Source organism: Octopus bimaculoides, chromosome 8 (assembly GCF_046866305.1).
Source record: "Octopus bimaculoides isolate indiv1 chromosome 8, ASM4686630v1, whole genome shotgun sequence".
NCBI lineage: Eukaryota > Metazoa > Mollusca > Cephalopoda > Octopoda > Octopodidae > Octopus > Octopus bimaculoides.
In genome coordinates this window covers 56,971,829-56,997,452 of record NC_142935.1, presented here as the reverse complement: position 1 = coordinate 56,997,452, position 25,624 = coordinate 56,971,829, and the positions used below count along the sequence as shown (strand labels likewise).

The 25,624-nt window shown below is 35.5% G+C and overlaps 1 protein-coding gene across 4 annotated transcripts in view; it reads right to left on the bottom strand.

The window, feature by feature from the left end:
• LOC106876226 (rho-associated protein kinase 2) overlaps window positions 1-25,624 on the bottom strand; it is a 204,815-nt gene that overhangs the window by 66,873 nt on the left and 112,318 nt on the right. For 3 of the 4 annotated variants that reach the window (XR_001410211.3, XM_014924703.3, XM_089356531.1), the window contains exons 6-18: window positions 25,298-25,473; window positions 23,445-23,529; window positions 20,448-20,592; window positions 18,740-18,878; window positions 14,254-14,345; window positions 12,808-12,967; window positions 11,660-11,687; window positions 10,604-10,695; window positions 9,997-10,105; window positions 8,572-8,730; window positions 7,249-7,329; window positions 2,309-2,477; window positions 328-434 (exon numbers count right to left, since the gene is read on the bottom strand). Coding sequence is in view for 3 of the 4 variants with exons in the window: in XM_014924703.3 (XP_014780189.1) it covers window positions 328-434; window positions 2,309-2,477; window positions 7,249-7,329; window positions 8,572-8,730; window positions 9,997-10,105; window positions 10,604-10,695; window positions 11,660-11,687; window positions 12,808-12,967; window positions 14,254-14,345; window positions 18,740-18,878; window positions 20,448-20,592; window positions 23,445-23,529; window positions 25,298-25,473 (1,542 nt within the window). In the remaining variant the exon portion in view is untranslated. The remainder of the gene's footprint in view (window positions 1-327; window positions 435-2,308; window positions 2,478-7,248; window positions 7,330-8,571; window positions 8,731-9,996; window positions 10,106-10,603; window positions 10,696-11,659; window positions 11,688-12,807; window positions 12,968-14,253; window positions 14,346-18,739; window positions 18,879-20,447; window positions 20,593-23,444; window positions 23,530-25,297; window positions 25,474-25,624) is intronic. The other variant, XM_014924712.3, reaches the window with a different exon arrangement.

Below are 25,624 nucleotides of genomic sequence, written 5' to 3'. Positions count from 1 at the left end.
TTCTAGGCTGTAGTTTCCGGCTCAGAATTTCTGGAAGCACCGTTGACACTGACTTACACTTATTGTCCAATCCCCTTATACTGCATTAATATTCCTCACACTTTCCATTGCATTTTTGCCTTTATTGAACTCATGAAGCAAAATATGCTGAATATGCTCCTTTGTCGCTTTCCATTATAAACCTTACTGATTTTTGCAGATGCAAGCTGACACTTGTTTCATTAAATTTTTTTGCCTTATAAACTACTATATTAATATTGTATATATACATTGTATATGTACATTGTATATGATAAAAAAAAAGAAATAAAGTCATAGTCTACAAACCTTCTCCAGTTGGAACACCATTTGTTGAGCTTTCCGAAGTTCATTTGAGTTTTCTACTTCCTTGTTTTTCAGCATTTCATTTTCATTTTGAAAATTATTTAATTTTTCTGGAAAAGTAAACAAATACAAATATTTTGTTAACAATATTGCTTTTCAATTGAAACACATCATGAGAAGAAAACAAAAGAAAATTTAATTCTTTTATAAATTAAGGGTAAACAGCTATTCAGATATCATAGCCCAATTCTGTTCAATTCAGGACCCTAAGAGACTTCCAAAATACTTAAAATCACATGTGTCTTTGGAATTCTCTGTTACCATCCGGGTCATAAAGAGTGGCTGCAAGATTGAGATATTGAGAATAAGATATTTGCAAAAGATTAAAAATCAACAAAAATCAAGCAGCAGGATCTCAATTTACAGATATTTCTTCCCATTCAACACAAACTTAATATAGGAATTCATAAAAACACTCCCCTATAACTTCTACACCACAAATACTGGAATTTTAAACAACAACAAAAAAACAATCGAACTACTGCAATATGATTGTTCAGTAAATATATAAACTAAGAGAATTTTTAAAAAGTGTTTTGTTTTCACATTTTTATCAGATTGTTTTGTATTTGACTGGTTGTCAGAATGGCATGAGATGATTGGGTGCAGCTGTTTGGATGCAGACAGTTTGGCATAGCTGACTGAACATTCAGCCTATTTTGATGACACTACTTTTTGGTGCAGAAGGTGCGCGCACACACACACACACACACACACACACACACACACACACACACACACACATACACATACACACACATCGACATACAGATGATGAGAGACAGAGAGATATAACAATTTATTAATTGAACATAATTGGCATAAATATTTTCCTTCCCCTCATACATATCAAGAGAAAGATATAGAGAATGACAGAAAAGAGGGAAAGAACAAGAGAACCATCAAAATGATAAAGACATGGAAATGCCTGATGTCAAATAAGTCTGAGTTGAATCAGCGATGCCAAATAAGCGGTGCCAAAATGGCTGAGTCAAACTGTCTCATGATTGTCAGAATGCATTCAGTAAAGAAGGAGTAAAGAGGCAAAGATTTAATATCAAGTATCATGTAGCTGAACTTGTGAACATGCAAAGAAAGATCGTTCACATATTCCTTTTTAAGAACTGTCCTGGACCAAAAGATAATCTCAACGTCAAATTGATTTGGTTGTGCCTTTGATCAATTTACTGAATTCTTTGTTCCTTATTTTACCTAGCTATTGACAATAGGTGAGATTACCTGGCAATGTTACTTAGTGGTTATAAAACAGCAATCTATCTTTTCCCTCTACAGATGCCGTGAAGTCAAATCTAAAGGCAGGTCCTTAAAGGAATTAGGAGGCACCAAGATACTTACAATGTTATAAATGTGGAACTCAAACTAAAGATCTTGAGCATAAACTGAAACATATGGCTTTGACATTCTCCAAATCCTGCTACGTCAGGCATCCCTATAACCATTTTAAATGGACTAAATAATTCTTGGAATTTCTAGAAATTACCACCTGTCTTTTATTTTCTCACAATTCAAATCAGGAAAGAGAACAAAAGCTCTCCATTAAACAAGAACATTAATGTCTAGAAGCAATGTAAAGCACTTTAACCCTTTTGGTACCAACCTGCCTAAGACTGTCCTTGATTCTATGAAACAAATTCACTATTTTAAAGTAATCTAAATTAAAATCTTCTGTTGAAATTGCAAGTTAATTCATTTTCCAAACACCAATTTAATGACGACAAAGTTATTTTACTAAATTCTTTGTTATTTTTCACAATTAATTAAAACAAAATCAGTGCATTTAAATAAATATATACTAATAAAAGAGTTAAATATGCTGTGGTGTGTACAACCTACCCAGACAAATAATAATAGTTACAAAGATAGCTTCAACCGAGGAAAAATAACAATCAAAAAACCACTTTACCTAACAAAGTATTTGATTGCTCTGACACTTTTTGGTTCAATAAGTTTTTTTCTTCTGCCAAAAGAGCATGTAAATTTGCTATTTCTTTCTCAAGTGACATTTTCACTGATTGTGTTTCTAAGTATTTGTTATTCAGTTCTGTATAACTCTGGTCCACATGACTGTATCTCTGGAATGGTAGAAAATAAAAGGTTTAACCATCTTACCTATATAATAATATCTGAAGAGAAATTCAAACAAATCTTCAAATTAAAAGTGAAACTTTTCCAAATTCAAAGAGGCAAGATATTCCAGTTGCAAGACAGTAAATTTTATAATGAACATGATAGAGGAGGTGGCTAGAAATAAAGAAAAAACAAAAACATTCCATCAACTCTGGATAATCTTTAAATCTAAAAACGAACATTTGGGGAACAGCTTATTTAAGTTAGGTTATCATAAGGAAAATGTTCATAGCATGTTTAACTGTAATTATGCAGGGAGGTATTGATTGCAATAGCCTCAATTATTACATCATCATCATTTAATGTCAACCTTCCATGCTTGCATGGGTTGGATAGTTGACAGGAGTTGGCTAGGTAAAAGACTACATCAGGATTCCGTGACTGTTTTGGCATCGGAAGGACATCCAACTGTAAAAGCTAACACCAACCACCCAACAGAGTGGACTGAATACTTTTTACATGGCACCGGCAAAGGCAAGGTCAGTTTTGGCAAGATTTTTACAGCTGGATGTCCTTCCAAACGCCAACCACTTGACAGTGTGAACTGGATACTTTTTACGTGGAACCAGCACTAGCAAGGTCACCAAGTAACTTGCAAGACAAAGAATTTTTGAGAGGGGAAGGGGCACTGGAGGAGGTAATTTTGTGTCAGATGATCAAAGGTTAGAGTGACAGAGAGACAGAGAAGGAGAAACAGCTGTCTTGCTATAGAGGAGGTACATGATTACCCAACCAGAGAAAAAGAGAGAGAGAGAGAATGATTAAAAACTAAAGGTGTCCCAATGCCAAGAAATTACAGAAGTATCTCTTGGATCAACTTTCTGTGGACTCTCTTCTCATAAATGACAGATGAGGGTTCCGCAATTTCTTACTGAATGGCGTGCACAGATGATTTGTTTATAATGAATGAATGTATGTGCCATACATTGACTCACTCCCTCCATCAGATTGACATTGTTTAAACAAATGCACAGTGTGCCACACATCAGACCTCAAAGTGATCACAGAGTAACATGAAGTTAAGTGTTTTGCTCAAGAACGCAATGCACTGCCCAGTCGAGGAATGGAAACCATGACCTTGCAAGTGTGAGTGCAACAGCCTAACAACTAGGCCATGCACCTTTACCCCCATCAACTTACACACAAGTGGTAGAATTGAATTTAGCGAGAACTGTACTGGATAAATACAGTGAGTTAACCGGTCAATAAACATATCAAAGAAACACACAACACTATGTTCTTTCAGCTCATAGACAATACACAATACTTTCAGTTAAAAACAAATGCTAAGTTCCACCAATGCTGAAAATCTTTTACAGTAACAAATATATAGGGTAACCAAAGCATCCTAATTCTTAAGTGTTCTCCTCACAACCAAAAACTGCCTCTAATCTGAATAATTATTGTTACTCTATAAGGCACAAATACTTCCCATACTGGAATACTGTAAGTGTATATCTAAGCTGGAGCAGCTTATGCACACACAAACATTTTAGACTGAATCCAGAAGAAAATTCAGCTCACCAATCAACAAACTATCACTAAATCCCTAACAAACTGTATCCTCTTCAGTTCACTATGTTCTACAGTTACAACAATGATTCCCTCTGCTGAGGCAGCATGCTGTGTACCTCCCAGTACTCTTTCCTATCATCATCACTGTTGTTTCATGCACTCAAAGTGTATTATAAAGACATTGTTTAAACCTTCCTGGTCAGAAATGCAGCCCTTTGTAAGTCCTGTCATCACCATCATCATCATCATCATTTAGTGTCCTGTTTTCCAACTGAACCTCAATAAACTGCAATGCCCCCACACCCTTGGACTAAATAATAATAAAAATATATTTCTAGTGAGGTCAATACAAGAGGAGTTATATCTTGCATTTATTGAGCTAGATAAGAAGTTTATTTGACAAGGTTTCAGGTTCTGTACTCTAGTATGAAAGGACAAAGTTAAACAGAGATAAACAGCACTTAACAGATTTTAAATGTAGCAATAAACTCAGTGAAAAGTTGAAAGTCTTCAAGAAATCTACTTCTAATAGTTTGAAGTTCTGAAGAGAACGCCTAGCCTTTGGGATGCTTTGTCTATATTACAAATGTTTGGTTGCCATGACAAACCAACAGAGATTGTAAAACTTAGTATATCTAGAAACAATGAAGGTTTCATTTATGTGTTGCTCATGTGGAGAAAATACAGTAAGTTTATTTCTTTGGTGTATATATTATTTGTGTTAGTACTGTAAAAAAAACAAACAACCAAAGCTGAAAATTATCTGAAAAATCACAGCACCACTATCATCAATATCTTCATTTTATTTGTATCATAATTAGTGCTGGTGACACATAAAAGGTACCCACTTCACTCTTTGGAGAAATTGGCATTTGGAAAGACATCCAGCTGTAAAAACCATACCAAATCAAACTGGAACTTGGTGCAGCTCTCCAGCTTACCAATTCCAGTCAAACTGTCTAACCCATGCCAGCATGGAAAATGGATGCTAAATGATGACAATGATGATGATGATTAAGAAAAGGCAGTAAAGGTGAATAACACAGCAAAGTGTTGGGAAAAAATCATCATAGTATTGAATTATCTTCCTCTATATATATAATGTGCAAAACCTGTTGATTATAATTGTTGTGCACTGCAATCAACTATAATCTATATCTTGCAAAAACAGCATAAGTGCATTATACAATGAAATCATTATTATTAGTAGTAGTAGTATTTAAGTGGAAGGGAATGAGAGAAAAGAGTTGAATACCAAATTAAATGCCTAAAAATGTTTAGTTTCTTCACCTGTGTTCTGAGTTCAAATCCCATTGAAGCCAACTTTGCTTTTCATCTCCTCAGGGTCAATAAAATAGTAACAATGATGCACTGGAGTTGGTTCATTTGACAAGATACCACCTTTAGAAATGTCTGCCGTTGTATTAATGCAAGAGATTCTTAATGGCATTATTACGAAAAAGCAGAAGGCCCAGACAGATCAGCTAGTTAATGGAATTCTTATATAAATTCAAGCATTTATTATGTATTCATATAAAGGATGATCAAATGGTAGCAACAGACATGTGCTAAACTGTAAGCAATGTGGGTAGAAGAGGATCCAAAAAGTTTGAACAGCATGGATGAAGGATTAAGTCAAAAATCGAGTGCAAGGTTTATCGGGTAAGGAACAATGGAAATGACAGGAGGAAGATAAGTAGGTTGAAGAGTAAAATTGTAATAGTGGTAGAAGAGATAGTGAGAGGCGACGGATGGGCAATCATCATAACCAGTGTGCCAATCATCATAAGTAGATTGAAAGAAAAATTAAGGAGAAACAGTACCACATTTAAGGAGTGTCTTGTTCATATCCATTCTCATATTACTGATCAAGTTCAGGTTGATATGAAAGTCAATTCTAACCTGCAGTATTATTTGCCATTACCAACAGATAGAAAGTATAACGAGATGTAGTTTAAGCTGTAATACAGCAAGCAGAAACTAAACAGGCGATATTTGTGAGTGATAAGAGAGAGGTGTGGGGATAATTTCCTTGAAAACGTTCAAACTCATAAAGAGGTAACAGTTTTGAATGGAGTTAAATAATAAAACGCTTGAGTGTTCAGGGGAAGATAACTCGTATGGTCAATAATTTACTGGCTTCATTGGCAGACAACTCAGTTCAAGGGCAAATAACCTATGAGAGCGATAAAAGCTTGTCTGTGTATATATATTCATATACAGGGTTGGCCAAAAGTCACCTGATAGTAAATCAAAATTCCATAAATACTTAAAATTCAATTTTATTTATTCATTCCAATTATGAACGTTTAATAATTGAATGCTGTGAGTTAAAATCACCGTTTTATTTATTTATTTATTTATTTTTTCAATATTTGTCCATTGATTAGCAAAGTCTCATATAAAATAATTTTTTGTTTGAATCTTAGAATTAAATGGTTTTGATTTACTATCAGGTAACTTTTGGCCAACCCTGTATAATATGGACTCTATTGCTTATATAGCTGACAGGAGCTATTTAGTAATGATAACCTTAAACAGAACTTAACAATCAAATAACAAACAGCAATAGCATCACTTAAAGAGAGATAACATTTAGAAAATATTTTCATAGTCAAGTAAAAGTGTTGATGGTTAAAATATGAAAGCAGCTAAAAAACCTTTCAAACACCAAATGGATTGGAAATATCTTGAACTAAATTTTTCACACTAATAACGTATATTCATTACAAGAAAGATGTATTCCTTCTGAAACATTAACATTACACAGAGGAATATTAATCAGAAATAAATTTTGTCTTTTGGTTTTATCTTTGTTTTGTTTTGTTTTTTTTTTAATTCTACAAACTGATTCAAAACTTGAATGCTCTGAGGCTAAGATAATTATTCTTTTCCCTTTTGAGGTTAACAGGATCAACTAAAATGACTTTTCCAGGATAGAACATAATGCATCACTTGCAGAACTGTAAGAGTAAAGGCAGGAAAGAGGTGGTTTGCTTAATGTTTGGTAATAAAGAGCAGAATTGTAGTAAAGGATGAAAATTATTTATGCAAATCGCTCCAAAGAGAACATCTTAATACCATTTCTGTAACTAGAGACAGTTTCTAACATCCATTACTTCGACAGTGTCTAGTGATATCTGAATTCAAGCAATGTGGAAAATCAGTGTCCAAATAATTATAGCATGCCTAACATGTTACCTGTTGTAATTCTGAACACATCTTCTTAAACCGATTCACTGACTCTGTGCTTGTTCGTATTTCTTCTTCAGCTTCTTGAAGCTGCAACAGAAAATATTACAATTAATATCAAACATTTCCAATATCTTGAAAACTAATCAAATACTGGCAAGTATCAATAAAACAAAACATTGATGGCAAGAGTAAACAGAAAATTAGTCAAAATATATTTAAATTGTTTAAATCCCAAATAAATGAACATTAACAAGTCTTCACAGGACTTTATGCATTAAACTTTGATAAAATACAAATCACATAATGTAAAGGAAATTCAAGACTTGAAGATTTTATTTGATTAAATGAACTACAGAGTAATGTTCCATAACACCATAGAAGCATATGAATTAGTTAATTCTATAAGTATTTCTAACCTTCCTTCACACCAATTTGGAGATTATTTCTTAAGTCTTATAGAGAGCATCAAGATCTAATGACAAAAAGATCACAATCAAATTGCAACTTATCGAGTTTGATGCCGTCACAACTATGTTAACAAAGTCATCATGCTTTATATATCAGTTAATATCCATAGTAAATCAACCAAAAGTGAAGATTTGTGAGTTAGAAATATTTTCTTAAAAGGAGGAGGCTCTACATTAAGTCTGTTAATGGAATTTACTATGAGGAATACCATATGTCTCATATTGGTACTATTTAGTTAATGTCAAAGGCATAAGTGACTCCATTATAATCACAAGAACTCAACCCAGATATATAAAAGTGATCATCATCATCATCATCATTTGACGTCAGTCTTCTATGCTGGCATGGGTTGGACAGTTTGACTGAAAACTAGTAAGTTGGGGAGCTGCACCAAGTTCCAATCTGATTTGGCATGAGTTGGATACCCTTCCAAATCCCAACCACTCCAAGAGTGTAGTGGGTGCTTTCTACCTACAAATGATGTAGAGTGTGTTATGTTACACAGCGCTTCTTGAAATCCACCATCAAGGTATTAGTAATGGAAATGGTAACACTATTGAATTACAACTGACAAAGGTATAAGTAAAACAATCAGACTTGTAAATCTTCAACAGTGACAGTTAATGGAAGGTAGGGTTCTAAAAATGTGTTGTTTAAATATCATAGAAGACTTACAAGTGTTTAACATAAAAAATGCAAGGTGTTTTGTAGGATCAGGTTCCATCTAGTGGGCGTTTGTTGCCCAAGTAGCATAAAGAATTTAGCAAAAGCCTACCTAAAAGAATTCAGGAAAGATTTTTTAGAGTGTAATGGATCTTCAAGTCAACATATACTATGCACTGATATAGAAAATTTGCTTACTTTATTTTGCAACTCTAATATCTTGTCACTAGTCTGAGTACTGTTGCCCTGTAAAGCAAGTCGGTCAGCTTGTTCTTGAAGAAATTGTTTTTCCAAATTTTCAAGGTCACTCTCTTTCTTCTTGCGGAGTTCCAATTCAATTTCATACTTCCGGTTTGCCTGAAATTTGAAGAAAATAAGGAATATGTTTTCACAAAGATATATGAGATTTATAAAAGTGAAGATATGCCATATAGTTAAGAACGTTATAAGATTTCTGTCTTTTCCAAAGGCATTAGTAACAACTATTCCAGCAACAATCAAAGCTGATATACCAACTCTCTTTAATGAAAAATACCACTGCATTATATTGCCTACTCCATTACCAACAATAATAAAAATGCAGTGCAAAGAGTAGTAGTGATAGTTACAGAAGTGCAGAAAGCATAGGTAGCTGAGCCAAATGATTATTGGACAACCAGCCAACAGGTCAACAGTCTGTAACCAGTCATTAGTGCAGCATTATGTTTATGACCAAAACACTTAATTCCCAATGGCCAAGTCCATTTAGTTCTGAATAAGTATTACAGACAGTATAACTGATGTTAAAAGTAAGGGTGTCACATTGCAAAACTGCTGAGTGTTGCAATGGTTTGGAGAGTTAAGTTGAAATCCTCATGTGAGAAAAGTAAACTGCAGCAGACTAGCATCTTATCCCAGGGAGTATTCTCAACCTCTTATTCATGTAATTTCACAGAAACCAAATGCAGACACTAGCTTCATGGTTACTTTTGATTCTGAAAAAGATTCAAATCATAACTCTACTTTTAACATTTCCATTAACTTTTAACATGGCTTGATCAGATCAAAAGCCGTCCTTAGCTTTCATGTTGCTTACAGAATAACAGAAGATAGAACTCTGAAAAGATTTCTTTAAACTGAAAAATGTCAAATAATGTCTGTTCTTGGTCTCTTGCAATTATCCCATCAGATGAAAATAATCATCAAAAACTGCTACCTCTTCAAGTACAATTCTGAATGAACAAAATAGTATCTAGTTATGTCTGGTAAAAACGTGGTGAAAAGTTGTCCTAGCTACCCAATGCCACAAACTGCAGAGAATGTTCACATACTGTACACAGTTTCAAGAATATTCAAGAACTTTGAGTGTATACATTTATGCAAAAACTGAACTTTTGGACTCCACAGCAACTTTACCTTTCTTTATGGATTGGTCAATTAGCCTTCATATGCAAATGTAAGAATTTAAAAACCAACCAAACCCATGCAAAGATGGAGGAAAATAGATGTTGAACTCTCAGGAAGGAAATATTATAATCCAAGCAGATATTTTGTTTTCGTTAAATTGAAAGATATTATAATATACCTTCAAAGCTGAAAACATACACAGGGATGAGGATGAAAATAGTAAGTAGAAAAGCTTACCTCCTTTAAGTCATGTTTTATTAAACCAATATTACGTTCCAAATTACGTGTTTCTCTTCGTAATGTGGCTTCCCCTGCAGATAACCGATCAAGTTCTTTCATTGATTGCCTTGAAGATATTAAAAATTGAAATATAGATGCACATAAATACATATGTGTATGTGTGTATATACGTGTGTGTGTGTGTGTGTGTGTGTGTGATGAGTGTGTGTGTATATACTTTATTGAAAAGCAGCAGAAATATCACAAAAACTGTTACTCAGAGTTTCACGTTCCCATTCGTCAGACAATTTTGTTTAAAGAAAACTGTCCGACGAATGGAAATGTGAAACATTATAATGCTGGGACAGTAGGTTTTTACAAGCACAAACTATTTTTTGTTATTTAATAATGAGGGTACTTTGGCTGTTGAAAATTCTATGAACAAAAGTTAAAAAGGTTTGCAAAGCAACATATAAATTTTGAATGTTCTGATTCTAAACTTAGTGCCATTCATAATACTTGATCTCTAAAAGTCATTTGAATGCATTTCCACAAGTATTATTGCAATCAAGCATCCACACATAGCTAGTGTTATGTCATTGATGTGCCAAACTAAGCAACTTACGTATATTTTTTTTCAATCTCATCCCTCACTATACGGTCAGAACGTAACTGTTCCTCAAGTTGTTTTAATCGAGAATTAGATTCCTTGTCCTGCTGAATAAAATCATAAATAAAAATTACAATCAAAGTTCAAACACTTTTTCTACATAAAAATCAATTCAATTCATTAAAAAGATACAGTTTGAATCATTTTTGTGTTTCATTAGAACTGGATAAAACATTAAGCTAAAAAAACTCATTTTCTCTGATATGTAACATACTAACAGACATCAACTGCAAGCAGCTTGAACAGACATTGACTGCAAGTAACTCCACAGATGTTGACTGCAAGTAACTTAGCAGAACTCAGTTGTTAATAACAAATGATAACTGTAAATAATTCAACAGATGATAACTGTAAACAATCACTCAGCATTATTAGTCATTCAAAGACTGGAAGCTGGCAGAATCATTACTGTGCCAGACAAAATGCTTAGTGGCATCTCTTTGAGCTCTTTTACATTCCAAGTTCAAATGCTGCAGAAGCTAACTTTACCTTTCATCTATTTGGGGGTCACTGAAATAAGTGCCAGTTAAGCACTAGGGTTGATATAATCAACTTGCCCCACCCCTAAAATTGCTGGCCTTGTGCCAAAATTACAAAGAAATGTTAGTTGTTCAAGTGTTCCAAAAACTATTAGCTTATACTACTATTGAAAATCCTTGAAAGGGGTACATAGCTGGAAACGAATTTCACAAGACACACAATCATTTTTTCAGTCAATCAGGTTTTGTTTTGACTTTTTTTATAGTTTTTAATCTGTAGTAACGCCTGCGCATGCGTAAAATTAAACAAGCAAGCGTTTCCCCTAAAGATGTATAACCCACTTTCTACTAAAAATCCATTCTATGACAACAAATTTAATTTTCAGTTTAGGTAAATGCTGATGTATATGTGTATATTACGTTCCAGTTAAAACAGTAAAAGTTACATTTTCACAGTAAAATTAAAATGAAACCCAAATTGAAGATAGACATTGATGGTCACACACTATAGAAGGAAACTAAAGATATTTACCTCATTGACAAGGGTTATAGAATCATGACTGGAAAAAAAAAAAAGCAAAATATATTGAAACATTTCAGCCAATAATTTTACCAAAAAGCATATTTCTTATCATAAAATATAACAGAAATTGAATATGGGCAATGAAGTATGCAAATTTGACAAGTATTTTATAAAATAAAGGCCACATATCTGAGTGACTGTATACTGTGATTGTAAACAATTTTCAAAATATGAAATTGATAAAAACATGTTGAACAGTACTAGCAAGTACAGTGAATGGACAATCCTAATTTAAACATTCCACAATATTTCTTATTTTAATCTACATAAATTCAAAGGAGTGTCCTAGTATGAGCCCAACTCCTTTTCAATATATTTCCACTAAATAAAGACCTTCTTCAGTCATGAATGACCATAGAATTGCACCTTGAAAGTTAACATCCAAGGCACAAGTCTGGGCAAGGTTACTTATGGAAGACCAGCAGTCGCCCATACATACCAGCCTCCTTTCTGCACGCCATCAATGTTATCCAAGGGAAAGGCAAAGGCTGATACAGCTTGGCACCAGTGATGTCACAACTCATTTCCACAGCTAAGTGAACTGGAGCAATGTGAAATAAAGTGTCTTGCTCAAGAACACAACACATCCCAGTCTGTGAATCAAACTCACTACTTCATGATTGTGCGCCTAATGCTCTAACCACTGAGCCATGCACTTCTACTAAATACCATCTTTAAATTACAAGAAGCTCTCTACATCAGTGCCTCTCAACCACTTCTTTTACCTGTGCACCTCCTTTGATCCCTATTTTACTCCACTGAACCCTCATAACTATTCATTGTTTGAAAAGTCTTATATCTTTATAATTAAATATTATTAGTAATTGTAAGAAAAAAATTTGTTGAAACATTTTGTGTATTGTAGAACCAATTTATTGCATAAATTTTAATAACAAAATCTAAAATAGACCCCTTCAAAGGGCCATATGGATCTCAGTTGAGAACCACTGCTCTACATGGTCATTTGAAGTGCTAAAAGTAGTAGTCAAAAAAAGAATTGTTCTAGTCTATAGTTCAACACCTTACCTTCACAGCAAATATCCATTTGTATCAACCTACGCTCATAAAACTTCAATTATGTTTTTTTTAACACTTACTGAAAATCTCTGGTGTATGAAAAACCAATAAATGGTAAATGATTTCCAGCAAAAGCTTTTGGGGATTGGAAAGTTTCTGGAGGTGTTTCATCTTTTTCTATTTCATCAAAGTTACTTGTATCAACATCACAGGAAAGCTCTGGCACAATCGGAGGTACAGCTGCAACAAAGAATGAAGGAACATACATTAATATTTGACGCACTAACATCGCAACTCATTCAGTTGCAATTATTTCTATCTGTTTCTAACATTTAAGATAGTTTACAATGACTATTCACCCACCAAATTGCCAGAATATATCTTCATATCTGCAATTTATAACCTACTAAACTAAAACAAAATATAAAACTAAACATAACATAGTAGTATTAATTACAGCAAATAACAACAATACAATAACAATTCAACAACAAAATAGTATCATGACATAACTAAATGTAGATGTCCTTTCCTGCTCACAACAACCATGGACAACAAGGAAACGCATCACTACAGATCATCATTATCATCATTTAACATCTGTTTTCCATACTGGCTGGAATTGAATGGTTTGACGTGGAGCTGGCAAGCCAGAGGGCTGCACCAGGCTCCAGCTGTCTGTCTTGGCATGGTTTCAATGGATGGATGCCCTTCCTAATGCCAACCACTTTACAGTGTGCATTGCATGCTTTTTATGTGGTACTGGAACATAGATTCAGATTCAACATTACCCAGTTAAAATTGATCATAGGTTCAATGTTCACTGGTGAAAACTGAAACTAGGTACAACGTCGCCAAGCTGCAGAAGGAAATACATCATCATCATCATCATCATTTAGCATCCAGTTTCCATGTTGGCATGGGCTGGATGTTTCAACAGGATCTGATGAGTTTGAGAACTGCATCCTGCTCCAGTGTTTATTTTGGCATAGTTCCTACAGTTGGGTGTGCTCTGTGGCACCAACCACTTTACATGGTATCAGCACCAGTGAAAACCCACTTCATAATTTGCAAATTCAAAGATATAAAGTGACCCTAATAACTGTAGAGGAGAAAGTATGCAATTATTTTAGGTAGGACATGATGGAAAGTAAGATGAGAGGAAAAGATATTTGTGATAGGATGCTAGTGGAGAGAGTAACAGAGTAATAAAGTAGTCATTAACTGGCAAGGAACATTATAATAAATAATTATGACCAAACATAAGGCCTTTTTCTAACACAATATTACATTGGTTGAATCAACCTGAGTATATTACTGGTATTTACTAACTCAATGGGAAAGAAAAATATCAAAAACTCAGCATGATGAGAACTATAAAATGTTATTTCACACACAAAGAGAATCTTGTAATTAGGTTTACTATCATTTCTATTATTTATATTATTGTCACTATCATTTATTCTAAACAAGAGAAATATATTTTCATTTCAACATAACCATATGTAAAAGATGGAATGACTTACTCTGTCTGATCGTATCCCAGTCCCATTGGTCACTGGTAAAGAATCGGTGCTGCTTGATTTCTTGAACACCATTTTTTCCTAATCGCTCAGTTCTGAAACAAGTAAACAAGAAACAAACAAAAAAAAAAATAGATATATTATACTGACTTAATTATAAGCCATGTGTGTGTGCATATGTATAAATGAGCTTGTATGAGAGGAAGATTTATGTAAACATGTACGATAGAATACGTATCTTTTTGATTAGTTATGGAAACTCTACACCCATAGAGTACAAATTAAATATCAAGAACAGTGCGGTTGTTGCATTGTAAAGAAAAAAAAAGGCATTCATTCACTAACATGCAATTAACCAGCAACTCACTGCCACATTGTGCAATTGCATATAATTTCGCAAGAAGGAATGTGTAGTAAATGTTTGGGTAATGCAGAAAGACACAGAATATAACTAGAATATACTTTCCTCATTCATTCATTATTATCATTTCAATGTTCACTTTTCCATGCTTGTCTGGATTGGACAGAGTTTACTGAAGTGCATTTTTTATGGTTGAATGCCATTCCTGTAGTCAACCTGCACCTGTTCCCAAGTAAGCTAGAATTTCCCCATGACAAGACAATGTTTACACAGAAGGCTGGCAACCAAGGACACCATTTGCATGATGGTGACACTTGCTTCTACTTATCATGCAATGTCAAGACAAAGACACACACACACACACACACACACACACACACACACACACACACACACACACAAATTATTTTATTCGCAACAAACAAAACCAGAATTTCTCACTCAGATCAAATATAACAAACAGCTCTAAATTGTTGGTAGAAAATACACCATTTCGAGCGTGGCCGTTGCCAGTACCTCCTGACTGGCCTTTGTGCCGGTGGCACGTAAAAGCCTCCACTACACTCTCGGAGTGGTTGGCGTTAGGAAGGGCATCCAGCTGTAGAAACTCTGCCAAATCAGATTGGAGCCTGGTGTAGCCATCTGGTCCACCAGTCCTCAGTCAAATCGTCCAACCCATACTAACATAGAAAGCAGACATTAAACGATGATGATGATGATGATGAATGTCGGCATGAGTGGATTCAATATTAGCTAAGTTTGTACTGGTATCAAGTCATATAAGTTGTAATAATGAAGTCAAACCAAAATAGTGATATTTTGAAATCATTTGATATGTACATTTCAGGTTTGCATAATATATATTGGGAAAGACATCCACTATGTAAACTTCACTCCATTAAAGCATTTCAAAATTTTGAAACGCTTTAACTGAGGAAGGTATATGCTATGGGTGCATTACCTATTAAATATTATGCAAACCTGAAGTGTATGTATTAAATTATTTCAAAATATCATTCATCATCATCATCATCATCCAGTGTTTTAAATCCAGGTTTTGTCTTCGTTAATAAGGATGGCCAGATTTACCTCAATGCCATAGTAACCGAGGTAGGCAGGTGCAACCCACCCCAACCTTTGGGCTGGTTGGTGCCCATTCTCCTTTGCTATCATGAGGCTTTTTTGAAGCTGGATTTTCTACGGGGAGCATGCCCTTGCTTACCTCCAACCTCACTTTCTAAACATGAGTGGTCCCAAAACCAAGGCCTCTACCACGATTTTTAAGAAACGTGGTGGACAACTAACTCAGGAAAGCAAGGACACTACTCCCTGAGACCCCTTTCGAAGCCCCGCTATGCTTGTGATGGAAAACTAGCTCAGGAAGGCAGGGGCATTATTCCTTGAGACCCCTTTCGGAGCTCCCCTACCAAATCCATTCACATGGCTTGGGTTGGCTTGGAGTTGTAGTAGAAGACATTTGCCCATGTTGCCACACAATGGGGCTGAACCTGAAAGCATGTAACTGGAAAGCAAACTTCTTACCTCATAGCCACACCTGAACCTACAACTCACATCTGTGTCTATAACCACACCTGCATTGGCAAATGCATCTACTGCTCCCACCAATCCCTTTCTCCCCCAGTAGCCGTATAAAATTTTCCACCGACTCCACCCTACTACAAAAGAAGGTACTGTCCACTTTGAGAACTAAACAGGCATTCCATCGGTCATGAAATTAACATGCAAACGGCTGAGCACTCCACAGACACATGTACACTTGATGTAGTTCTTAGGGAGATTCAGCATGACACACAATGTGACAAGGCTGGCCTTATGGATTACAGCTGCAATTCATTTTTGCCAGCTGAATGGATTGGAGCATCTTGAAATAAAGTGTCTTGCTCAAGGACACAATGTGGTGCCAGGAATGAAACTCACATGAGCTGAATATCTTAACCACAAACCCACACACCTTCCCTTTGAGAAGCACTATGCAAAACAGTCAAATACAAAATAAGAGTAGAACCTATTACTAGCCAGTGGACAGGTTTCAGGTTTCAAGTTATGACCATAACATCACAGCCATTCTGCCCATTATAGCAGTGTAGAAAATATATAAAACAAAACAAAAAAAAAAACAAAATCATTGTAATCCACATTACATTTCTACATTTACTTGTTTAAACAAGACATGTACTGGCAATTTGATACAATCTTGTAAGCCTATTATCAAAAGTAAAATACACAGGTAATGGATTAACATTGCTGTGATGCAATGACAAACAAGTTAATCACAGTAATGACAATTCTAACAGTTAATCACAGTTACCAGTCTGCCTGACACTGCACTGAGACAATAACATTTATTAATTAAACATGAAACCATAGGTATTAAAAGTGAATAGTGAAACCCTAATGATATCAGTTAATGAACCTTATCACAAAGTCTAGTAAAATAAACACACAATTATATCTTTCTTGGGTACAAGCATAATTTTTTTTCTGAAGAAATGCAGTCTAGTTGATTGAATTAACATCACAACACTGCTGATACTTATATATGTGTGTATACGTGTTCATATGTGTGTCCTTGTATTGACATCATGTGATAGTTGTAAATGATTGTCACTGTCATACAAGCAGTGTCATTCCTTCCCAATATTCTTTGTAAACATGTCTGGCTGTAGGGAAACATTACCTCGTTTAGAAACAGGAGAGGGTTAATGACAGAAAGGGCGTCCAGCAATAGAAAATCTGCCTCGATAAACTCTATCCAACCCATGCAAACATAGAAAAGGGGACAGTAAAATGATAATGACTGTAATTTTGTTGACCTCATGAAGAGGAACAGTAAAGTTGACCTCAGGAGATCTTAAACTCTAAAGATACAGTAAAATATTTAGGATGGTGCAACAGTTGTATTGTAAGAAGAAAAAAAAAGCCGTCCATTAACCAGCAACTCACTGCGACACTGTGCTCATCATCATCATCATCATCATCACGGTTGTTTAACATCCGCTTTCCATGCTGGCATGGGTTGGACAGTTTGACAGGAGCTGGCTAGGCAGACTACACTGAACTTCTGTGTCTGTTTTGGCATGGTTTTTTACAGCTGGATGCTCTTCCTAACACCAACCACAATGCAGAGTGGACTCGGTGCTGTTTACGTGGCACCAGCACAAATGAGGTTGATTTTAGCATGATTTTTACAGCTGAATGCCCTTCCAAATGCCAACCACTTTGCAGTGTGGTTTGGATGTTTTTTTACATGGCACCAGAACTGGCAGGGTTACCAAGTAACTTGCAAGACAAAGATCCAGAGGAGGGGGCATTGGAGGAGGTAATATTGTGCCGAATGATGAAAGGTTAGAGTGTGTCAGAGACAGAAAAAGGTGTCTTGCTGTAGAGGAGGTAGGTACACACTATTGCATATAATTCCTCAAGAAGAAAAGTGTAGTTCACATCGACCCCAGTATTCATCTGGTACTTGATTTATCAATACCAAATAGATGAAAGGCAAAGTTGACCTTGGGAGAATTTGAACTCAGAATCTAATGATGGACGAAATGCTGCCAAGAATTTTGCCCAGCATGTTAACAGTTCTACCAGCTTGATGCCTTAAATGATAATAATAACACCACTACTACTACTATTACTACTACTACTGGCGGCGGCAGCGATGATGATGATGATGGTAACGATGACAACAGAAAGTTGAGAGAAAGAGTAGATGACTACTACCAGTACTTGACAAGTACTACTGTCAGTACTTGAATGGCACTTTATTTTATTAAACCAGGAAGGATGAAAGGCAAGGTTGACCCCAGCACTCCTATTGCCACAAGCTCACGGATTTGTATGGGAAAGTGAAAGTGATGGTGATTGAATCAACCTCCAAGACATGCCTGGTATTTATTTTTATCAACCACAGAAGAGTCAAAATTAACTGTTGGTGAGATTTTGATACAGGAATGAAAAACAAAAACCTGAATAAATACTTCAAGACATTACCGATTCCATACTATTTTACCACTCTACCAGATGTCGTGATAATAATGAAAATGATAAAAGTGATGGAAGAAAATTTTCTTTCTGATGATATGATGGTGATAAACGTTTAAAGATTACCTGTCAGTAAGAAAAGCAATTATCAAACTTTTGGCTTCAGATGATATTTCAGCATCATCAGGAAACTGAAGTGAGTTTTTGTGGTCCATAATTTTACCATAGGTACCGACCAAAGAGTCTGCATAGAAGGGTGTGTCACCTAGGGATAAAACAGCAAAACATTTCGTTTTAATAGGCACAAAATGAAACGGACACATAGTAATTTAACAGGGCAGTTGCCCATAAACAGACATATATGTATGTATACTCTTTTAATCTTTTACTTGTTTCAGTCATTTGACTGCGGCCATGCTGGAGCACCGCCTTTAGTCGAATCAAATTGACCCCAGGACTTATTCTTTGTAAGCCTGGTACTTATTCTATCGGTCTCTTTTTGCCGAACCGCTAAGTTACGGGGACGTAAACACACCAGCATCGGTTGTCAAGCGATGGTGGGGGGACAAACACAGACACACAAACATATATATATATATACATATATACGACAGGCTTCTTTCAGTTTCCGTCTACCAAATCCACTCACAAGGCTTTGGTCGGCCAGAGGCTATAGTAGAAGACACTTGCCCAAGGTGTCACGCAGTGGGACTGAACCCGGAACCATGTGGTTGGTAAGCAAGCTACTTACCACACAGCCACTACTGTGCCTATACCTAGGAAAACTGATGAAAGGGGTCTTGTTTCATCAGGACAGTGTTCCAGCACACAAGTCCTTGGTTTCAATGGCTTCCATGTGTGACTGTCGCTTTGAACTAGTTCATCACCCTCCCTATTCTCCTGATTTGGCCCCATCTATTACCCAGCATGAAAAAATACATGGCTGGAAAACAGTATTGCAGTGATAATGATGTCAGATCTGCAGCTGATGACCTTTTTTCTTTTTTTTGACCAACAGGATGAAACCACCTTCACCAGTGAGGTCTAAGCACTGCAATACTGATGTAAGAAGTGTGTGGACTGCAAGGGAGACTATGTTGAAAATAAACCCCATGTGGTCACTTTCCATGAGAGTATTTTGGTCAGCCTATGAACTTTTCAGCTAACCCTCGTAAATCATGCCAGACTTTGGAGTTTAGCAAAGTTCTCTGGCTTGCCAGCTCCTGTTGAACCCTCCAACCCATGACAGCATGGAAAAACTAACATTAACTGATGGTGATGGTGATGATGATGGTGGTGATGATGATGAATACATAGCTCCATGAAGTTCCAAACACCTAATCACGATTTGCAGAATATCTTACATGTCATTATCAGTGTCTTCGTTTTTATCAAATGTCAGCAAAATGATAAATACACACACACACACACACACACACATATTTATAGAAATTTTTTACTGCATATGTTATACAACTAGATATACCACCCTAAACCAATCAACCATTCAATAACAACATTCAGCGACAAGGTTCATTGTTGTTTAGGCCAGGTCAGACCTAGATTGAACAAATCTATGGCCAAAGTCATGTAAGCCTTGACTAACTTGTCCTTTTATATATTTAAGATTACAGTCCAGAGTGACCTTCTTTTTTCAAACTTATACAATGTGATTTGAGAGAGAGGGAGATGTGATTGCTATTTCTAGTTAAGTCACAAGATTCTTTTGAGGCTGTAATGGAATTCTGTGGATCAGCAGTGCTAGCCCTGTGATTGCATAGATAGTATATTACAAAACCTTGGCCAAAACAAATAACATCGGAAAATGACTTACCAAAAAGCATTTCAAAGAGAAATACTCCAACTGACCACCAGTCACATTCTCGGCCATAGTGGCCACCACCCCCTTGTGACTTCAGGACCTCAGGAGATATGTAATCTGGTGTGCCAACAGCAGTGTCAGATCGGACCATAAAATCCTGGAATAAAGTTAATCGGTTTATTGAGACAGTAAAAACCAAAAAATATCCTATAAGGCGACAACAATATGAATAGAAAGTCGCTGTATGTTCTCAGTTTGAAGAAAATCACTTGAAAAATACGGTTGTTATAATCTTTTACACACACACACACACACACACACACACACACACACACACACACACAACAGAATTTATATTGTGTGTGTATGTATTGGGTCATCCCATAAATAATGCAGTTTTTTCAATTGCATTAACTGAAAGTCAGAGACAGATGAGATAAAGTACCTGTATCAACTTCCTATAAAAGCAGGTAGTAATTTTACCTTGTCCTGATTCTCAGGGCAAGTTTTGAAGAGTACAGTTTGATTTTAAGTTACTTTCTCAAAGCTATAATGGAAGTGACAAAGGAGCATATTTGGCATACTTTACTTTGAGTTCAATAGAAGCAACAATGCAATGGAAAGTGGAGAGGAATATTAATGCAGTAAATAAAGATTGGACATTAAGCATAAGCCAGAAATTCCAAGCCAGAAACTACAACCTAGAAGATGAACCCCATCCTGCAAGATTTGTAGAACTTGATGAGGACACCCTGAAAACCATAGTGGAACAAAATTCCATTATCATTCAACCATTCATCAACACTTGTGTGCCATTGGAAAAGTTAGCAAATTGGGTCAATGGGTTTCTCACAAACTTTCCAAGTTTAATGAGCAGGGAATGAATATGTGCTCTTCTTTGCTGTCACATCTCACAAATGAACCTTTTTTGGACTGAATAGTGACTCATAACAAAAAATGAGTTCTCTAAAAAAAATGTCAAGCACCAAAGACGGTGGGAAGGGAAAGGAGCAACACCAGCATCCCAGGCTAAAGACGGTCTTCACCCATGTAAGGTGTTGTTATCTGTTTGGTGGGATATGAAAGGTTTAGTCTACTTTGAACTTTTAAACCCAAACCAAATGGTAAAGAAGATCTACTGCAAGCAGCTTGAACAGCTGAAATTAGCGCTAGAGAAAAATTACCATCTTTGGTTTCAAGACGAAAGGTGTTCTTCCATCAGGATAATGTTCAGTCACATACAGCAAGGATGACATTCCAAAGGCTGGAGCAGTTTAAATAGGAAACAATGCTCCACCCACCATATTTGCCAGATATTGTCCCATCTGATTAGCATTTATTCCACAGTCTTCAAAACCATTTGGACAGAAAAAATATGAATTCTGTAGACAAGGTCAGAACAGTACTGGAGGAGTAATTTTCATCACGGACAAGTGAATTTTGGAAGAGGGGCCTTGTAAGTCTACCAGATAGATGGAAGAGCATTGTAGAAAATGAATGAGAGTATATTTTAGAGTAAAAAAGACATTCATTTATCTTAATTTCAAAAAATAAAACAAGTATAAAAAAAACTGCATTATTTATGGGATGATCCAATATATATATAAAGTGATACCATGCAATTTTTAATAGAATTTTAACAGTTTACTCAAAAGAAAGGCAGCACCAATAATCTGTTTTCAAGACAGATAAGAGAAGGAAAGTAGTAACCACAATTCATGGAGTTTCTTTAGGTTGGAGACCTCATTCAAATGCTTACAACATAGAGGACTCCACCAAAGATACCCAAGAGAAGTGTTAAACCTGAAGAAAGATTAAGTCTAGTCTGTCAACCACCAACCATGAACAGGCTCAGCTCACTCTATGATCTTCTGGACAGTTTCCATCTACTCAACTACCTACTCAGTTTCATTCACAAAGCTTGGACTATACCAAATTATTATTATTATTTATTTTTTTTAAACATTTAGAATTTCTCCCTGAAATTTATTGAGTAAGATCTTGATAATTTCAGACAGCTAAATATTATTGGCATTATATTTTGCAAGAGAACATCTGAACACTTTTTCTACTGCAAATTATTATTCACCCATGAAGGAACAGGAATTGTACCAAACTTCAGTGAAACTGACTGAAGCAAATGAACAGATGTGTCTTGCCTAACAGAACACATTATTTGTATATCCCAAAATACATAGAGACAGCAAGCTAGATAAAGCATATCTGGACTACCACTGCTTCCCAGGCAACGTCAGCACCATTATAACACGGTGAGCAACACAGTTGTAGATGAAAAAGAAGAATGGCCTATTTAAATTATTCAAGCAACTATCTTGACACCAGACATTAGATCAAGCAGGGCAGATTGAAGTTGCACAACAACAACTCCAACAATAATATCATAAAGGCTGCAGCAAGGTTTCAATTTCAATATCAAGTTTTGATATCTATAAATCTATAGATAATGACTATATATATATATATATATATATATATATATATATATATATATATATATATATATATATATACTCTTTACACTTTTACTCGTTTTAGTCATTTGACTGCGGTCATGCTGGAGCACCACCTTTAGTCGAGCAAATCGACCCCAGGACTTATTCTTTGGAAGCCTAGTACTTATTATATCGGTCTCTTTTGCCAAACCGCTAAGTTACGGGGACGTAAACACACCAGCATCGGTTGTCAAGCAATGTTGGGGGCACAAACACAGACACACAAACATATACACACACATACATATACATACATACGACGGGCTTCTTTCAGTTTCCGTCTACCAAATCCACTCACAAGGCTTTGGTCGGCCCAAGGCTGTAGTAGAAGACACTTGCCCAAGGTGCCACGCAGTGGGACTGAACCCAGAACCATGTGGTTGGTAAGCAAGCTACTTACCACACAGCCACTCCCGCGCCTATTTATATATAATTTGTCTGAGCCAGAAAGGTAGGAAATCATCAAGACATAAAATAAAATCAATGTAAAACATACGGTGTCCATCCTCATACAAGTACCAAAATCTGCCAGCTTTAAATGTCCTTGGGCATCGAGTAACATGTTATCTGGTTTCACATCTCTGGAAAAAGGAAATGATAGGAAATTTCAGGCAACAATTAAGATGAGACAAGCATCTAAATGTGATATCTAAATTTACTCTAATTAAAAGCATAGAATCAATTACCAATACTTATATACACATGATGATGATGATGATGATGATGATGGTGATGGTGGTGGTGGTGGTGGTGATGATGATGATGATGATGATGGTGGTGGTGATGATAGTGATGGTGGTGGTGATGGTGATGATGGTGATGATGATGATCTTTTGATGACCATGTTCTAAGCTGGCATGGCCATATTCATACACACACACACACACACATGCATGTGCACCAACATCATCATTTTAAAGTTTCTTTTTCCATGCTTACATGGGTCAGGTGAAACTTCACTGAGGCAGGATATATATTCTAAGTCAGATACTTTTTCTGTTGCGAAGACTCACCTGTTTCCATACACACACACTTGCAGACCCTCGCGCACGCACACATATTCACCTCCCTTTTTCACTCTCCTGTCTTAGAAAGAACTTTTCCTCCACCACTTCCTCTTCCGGTCCTTCCACAATGTAACCTTGTGGACATCGGTGCTGATTTTTTCTTCCTCCGTTTTTCCCATCTTTGAACTTTCCTTGTTTCCGACGAAGGGCTCCGCCCGAAACGTCATACTCTCTCTCTTTCCTTTCCCGAGCGTCTAGTAACACTATCCGTATCACGTCCTCACGTCGTTTTTTGTTATTGTTTTTTGTCTTTTTTTGAACTTATGTGTATATATATATATATATATGTATATATATACATACACACACACACACACATATATATATATATATATATATATATATATATATATATATATATATATATATGTATATATATATATATATATATATATATATATATATGTATACACAAATATTATTATTATGAGGATATATATCTCTTAAAGGGCTGTTAGTATCCAAGTTCCCCAGTTTAATCCCGTGCATTGGTGAAATACTAAAAGAGGTTAGCTTCTCATCGATGCAAATGGGTATATTATCATTTATGTATAAGGAAAGAAAATGGAGAAATCAACAAAGAGACATCAATTTATCAACATAACTCCCCTACAATTGTTTCTATATTCAATTAATTCAAATTACAAATAATTAAATTAAAGATGCATTTTGAATATAGTAAATTGAACATTTCATCAAGGTTAGAAATCAACACAAAAAGGAACTATATCCTAATGGATTGAGGGATCATTGGCAGACTCAGCATATCTACATTCATTTTGTTAATCTAATTATTTGCAATTTGAATTAATTGAACATAGAAACAATTGTAGGTTATAAGAAACTGATGTTATTCGAGATTGGAGTTATGTTAGTAAATTGATGTTTATCTGTCGATTTCACCATTATCTTTTCTTATATACATATACAGTAATCCCTTGCCATATCACAGTTTATTATCTAAGCTTATGTTGATTCCCCTGTGGTGTTGTTTTGCATTTATAATAAAATAAATATAAACAAATTATAAAAATAATTTTTTAAAAATACTGTACAGAACTGTTTCTACATTGCGGATTTTCACCTATCACAGGGGTTTTTAGAATGTAACACTCAGAATAGTCAAGGGATTACTATATATATACATATATATATACACACACACACACACACACACAAGTATATACAGAGAGACAGACAGACACCCACTACACATCGGCACCAGGGTACATATATTAATAAAGGAGAGTGAAGCTGGTGATTTACATGAACAGAGACTTACCGGTGGACAAATCCCATAGAATGAATTGCATCTAATGCCAGTACAACTTCAGCACAATAAAACTTGGCCCATTTTTCAGGAACATCATAGTTACTCATAAGATTAACAAGATCACCTCCAGGCATAAAATCCATCACCATGTATAAGTAACGTTCATCTTGAAATGCATAGTGTAACTGAAAAAAGAAAGTTTAAGCAGTTTTGAAGAGGACTGTTATAAAAGTGATATATATTGCAAGGAGAAGTGACAATATCTTCTTTTATCTTAAACTTGTTTCGATCAAGCTGGGACACCGCCTTGAAGGTTTTACTTGAACAAATCAACCC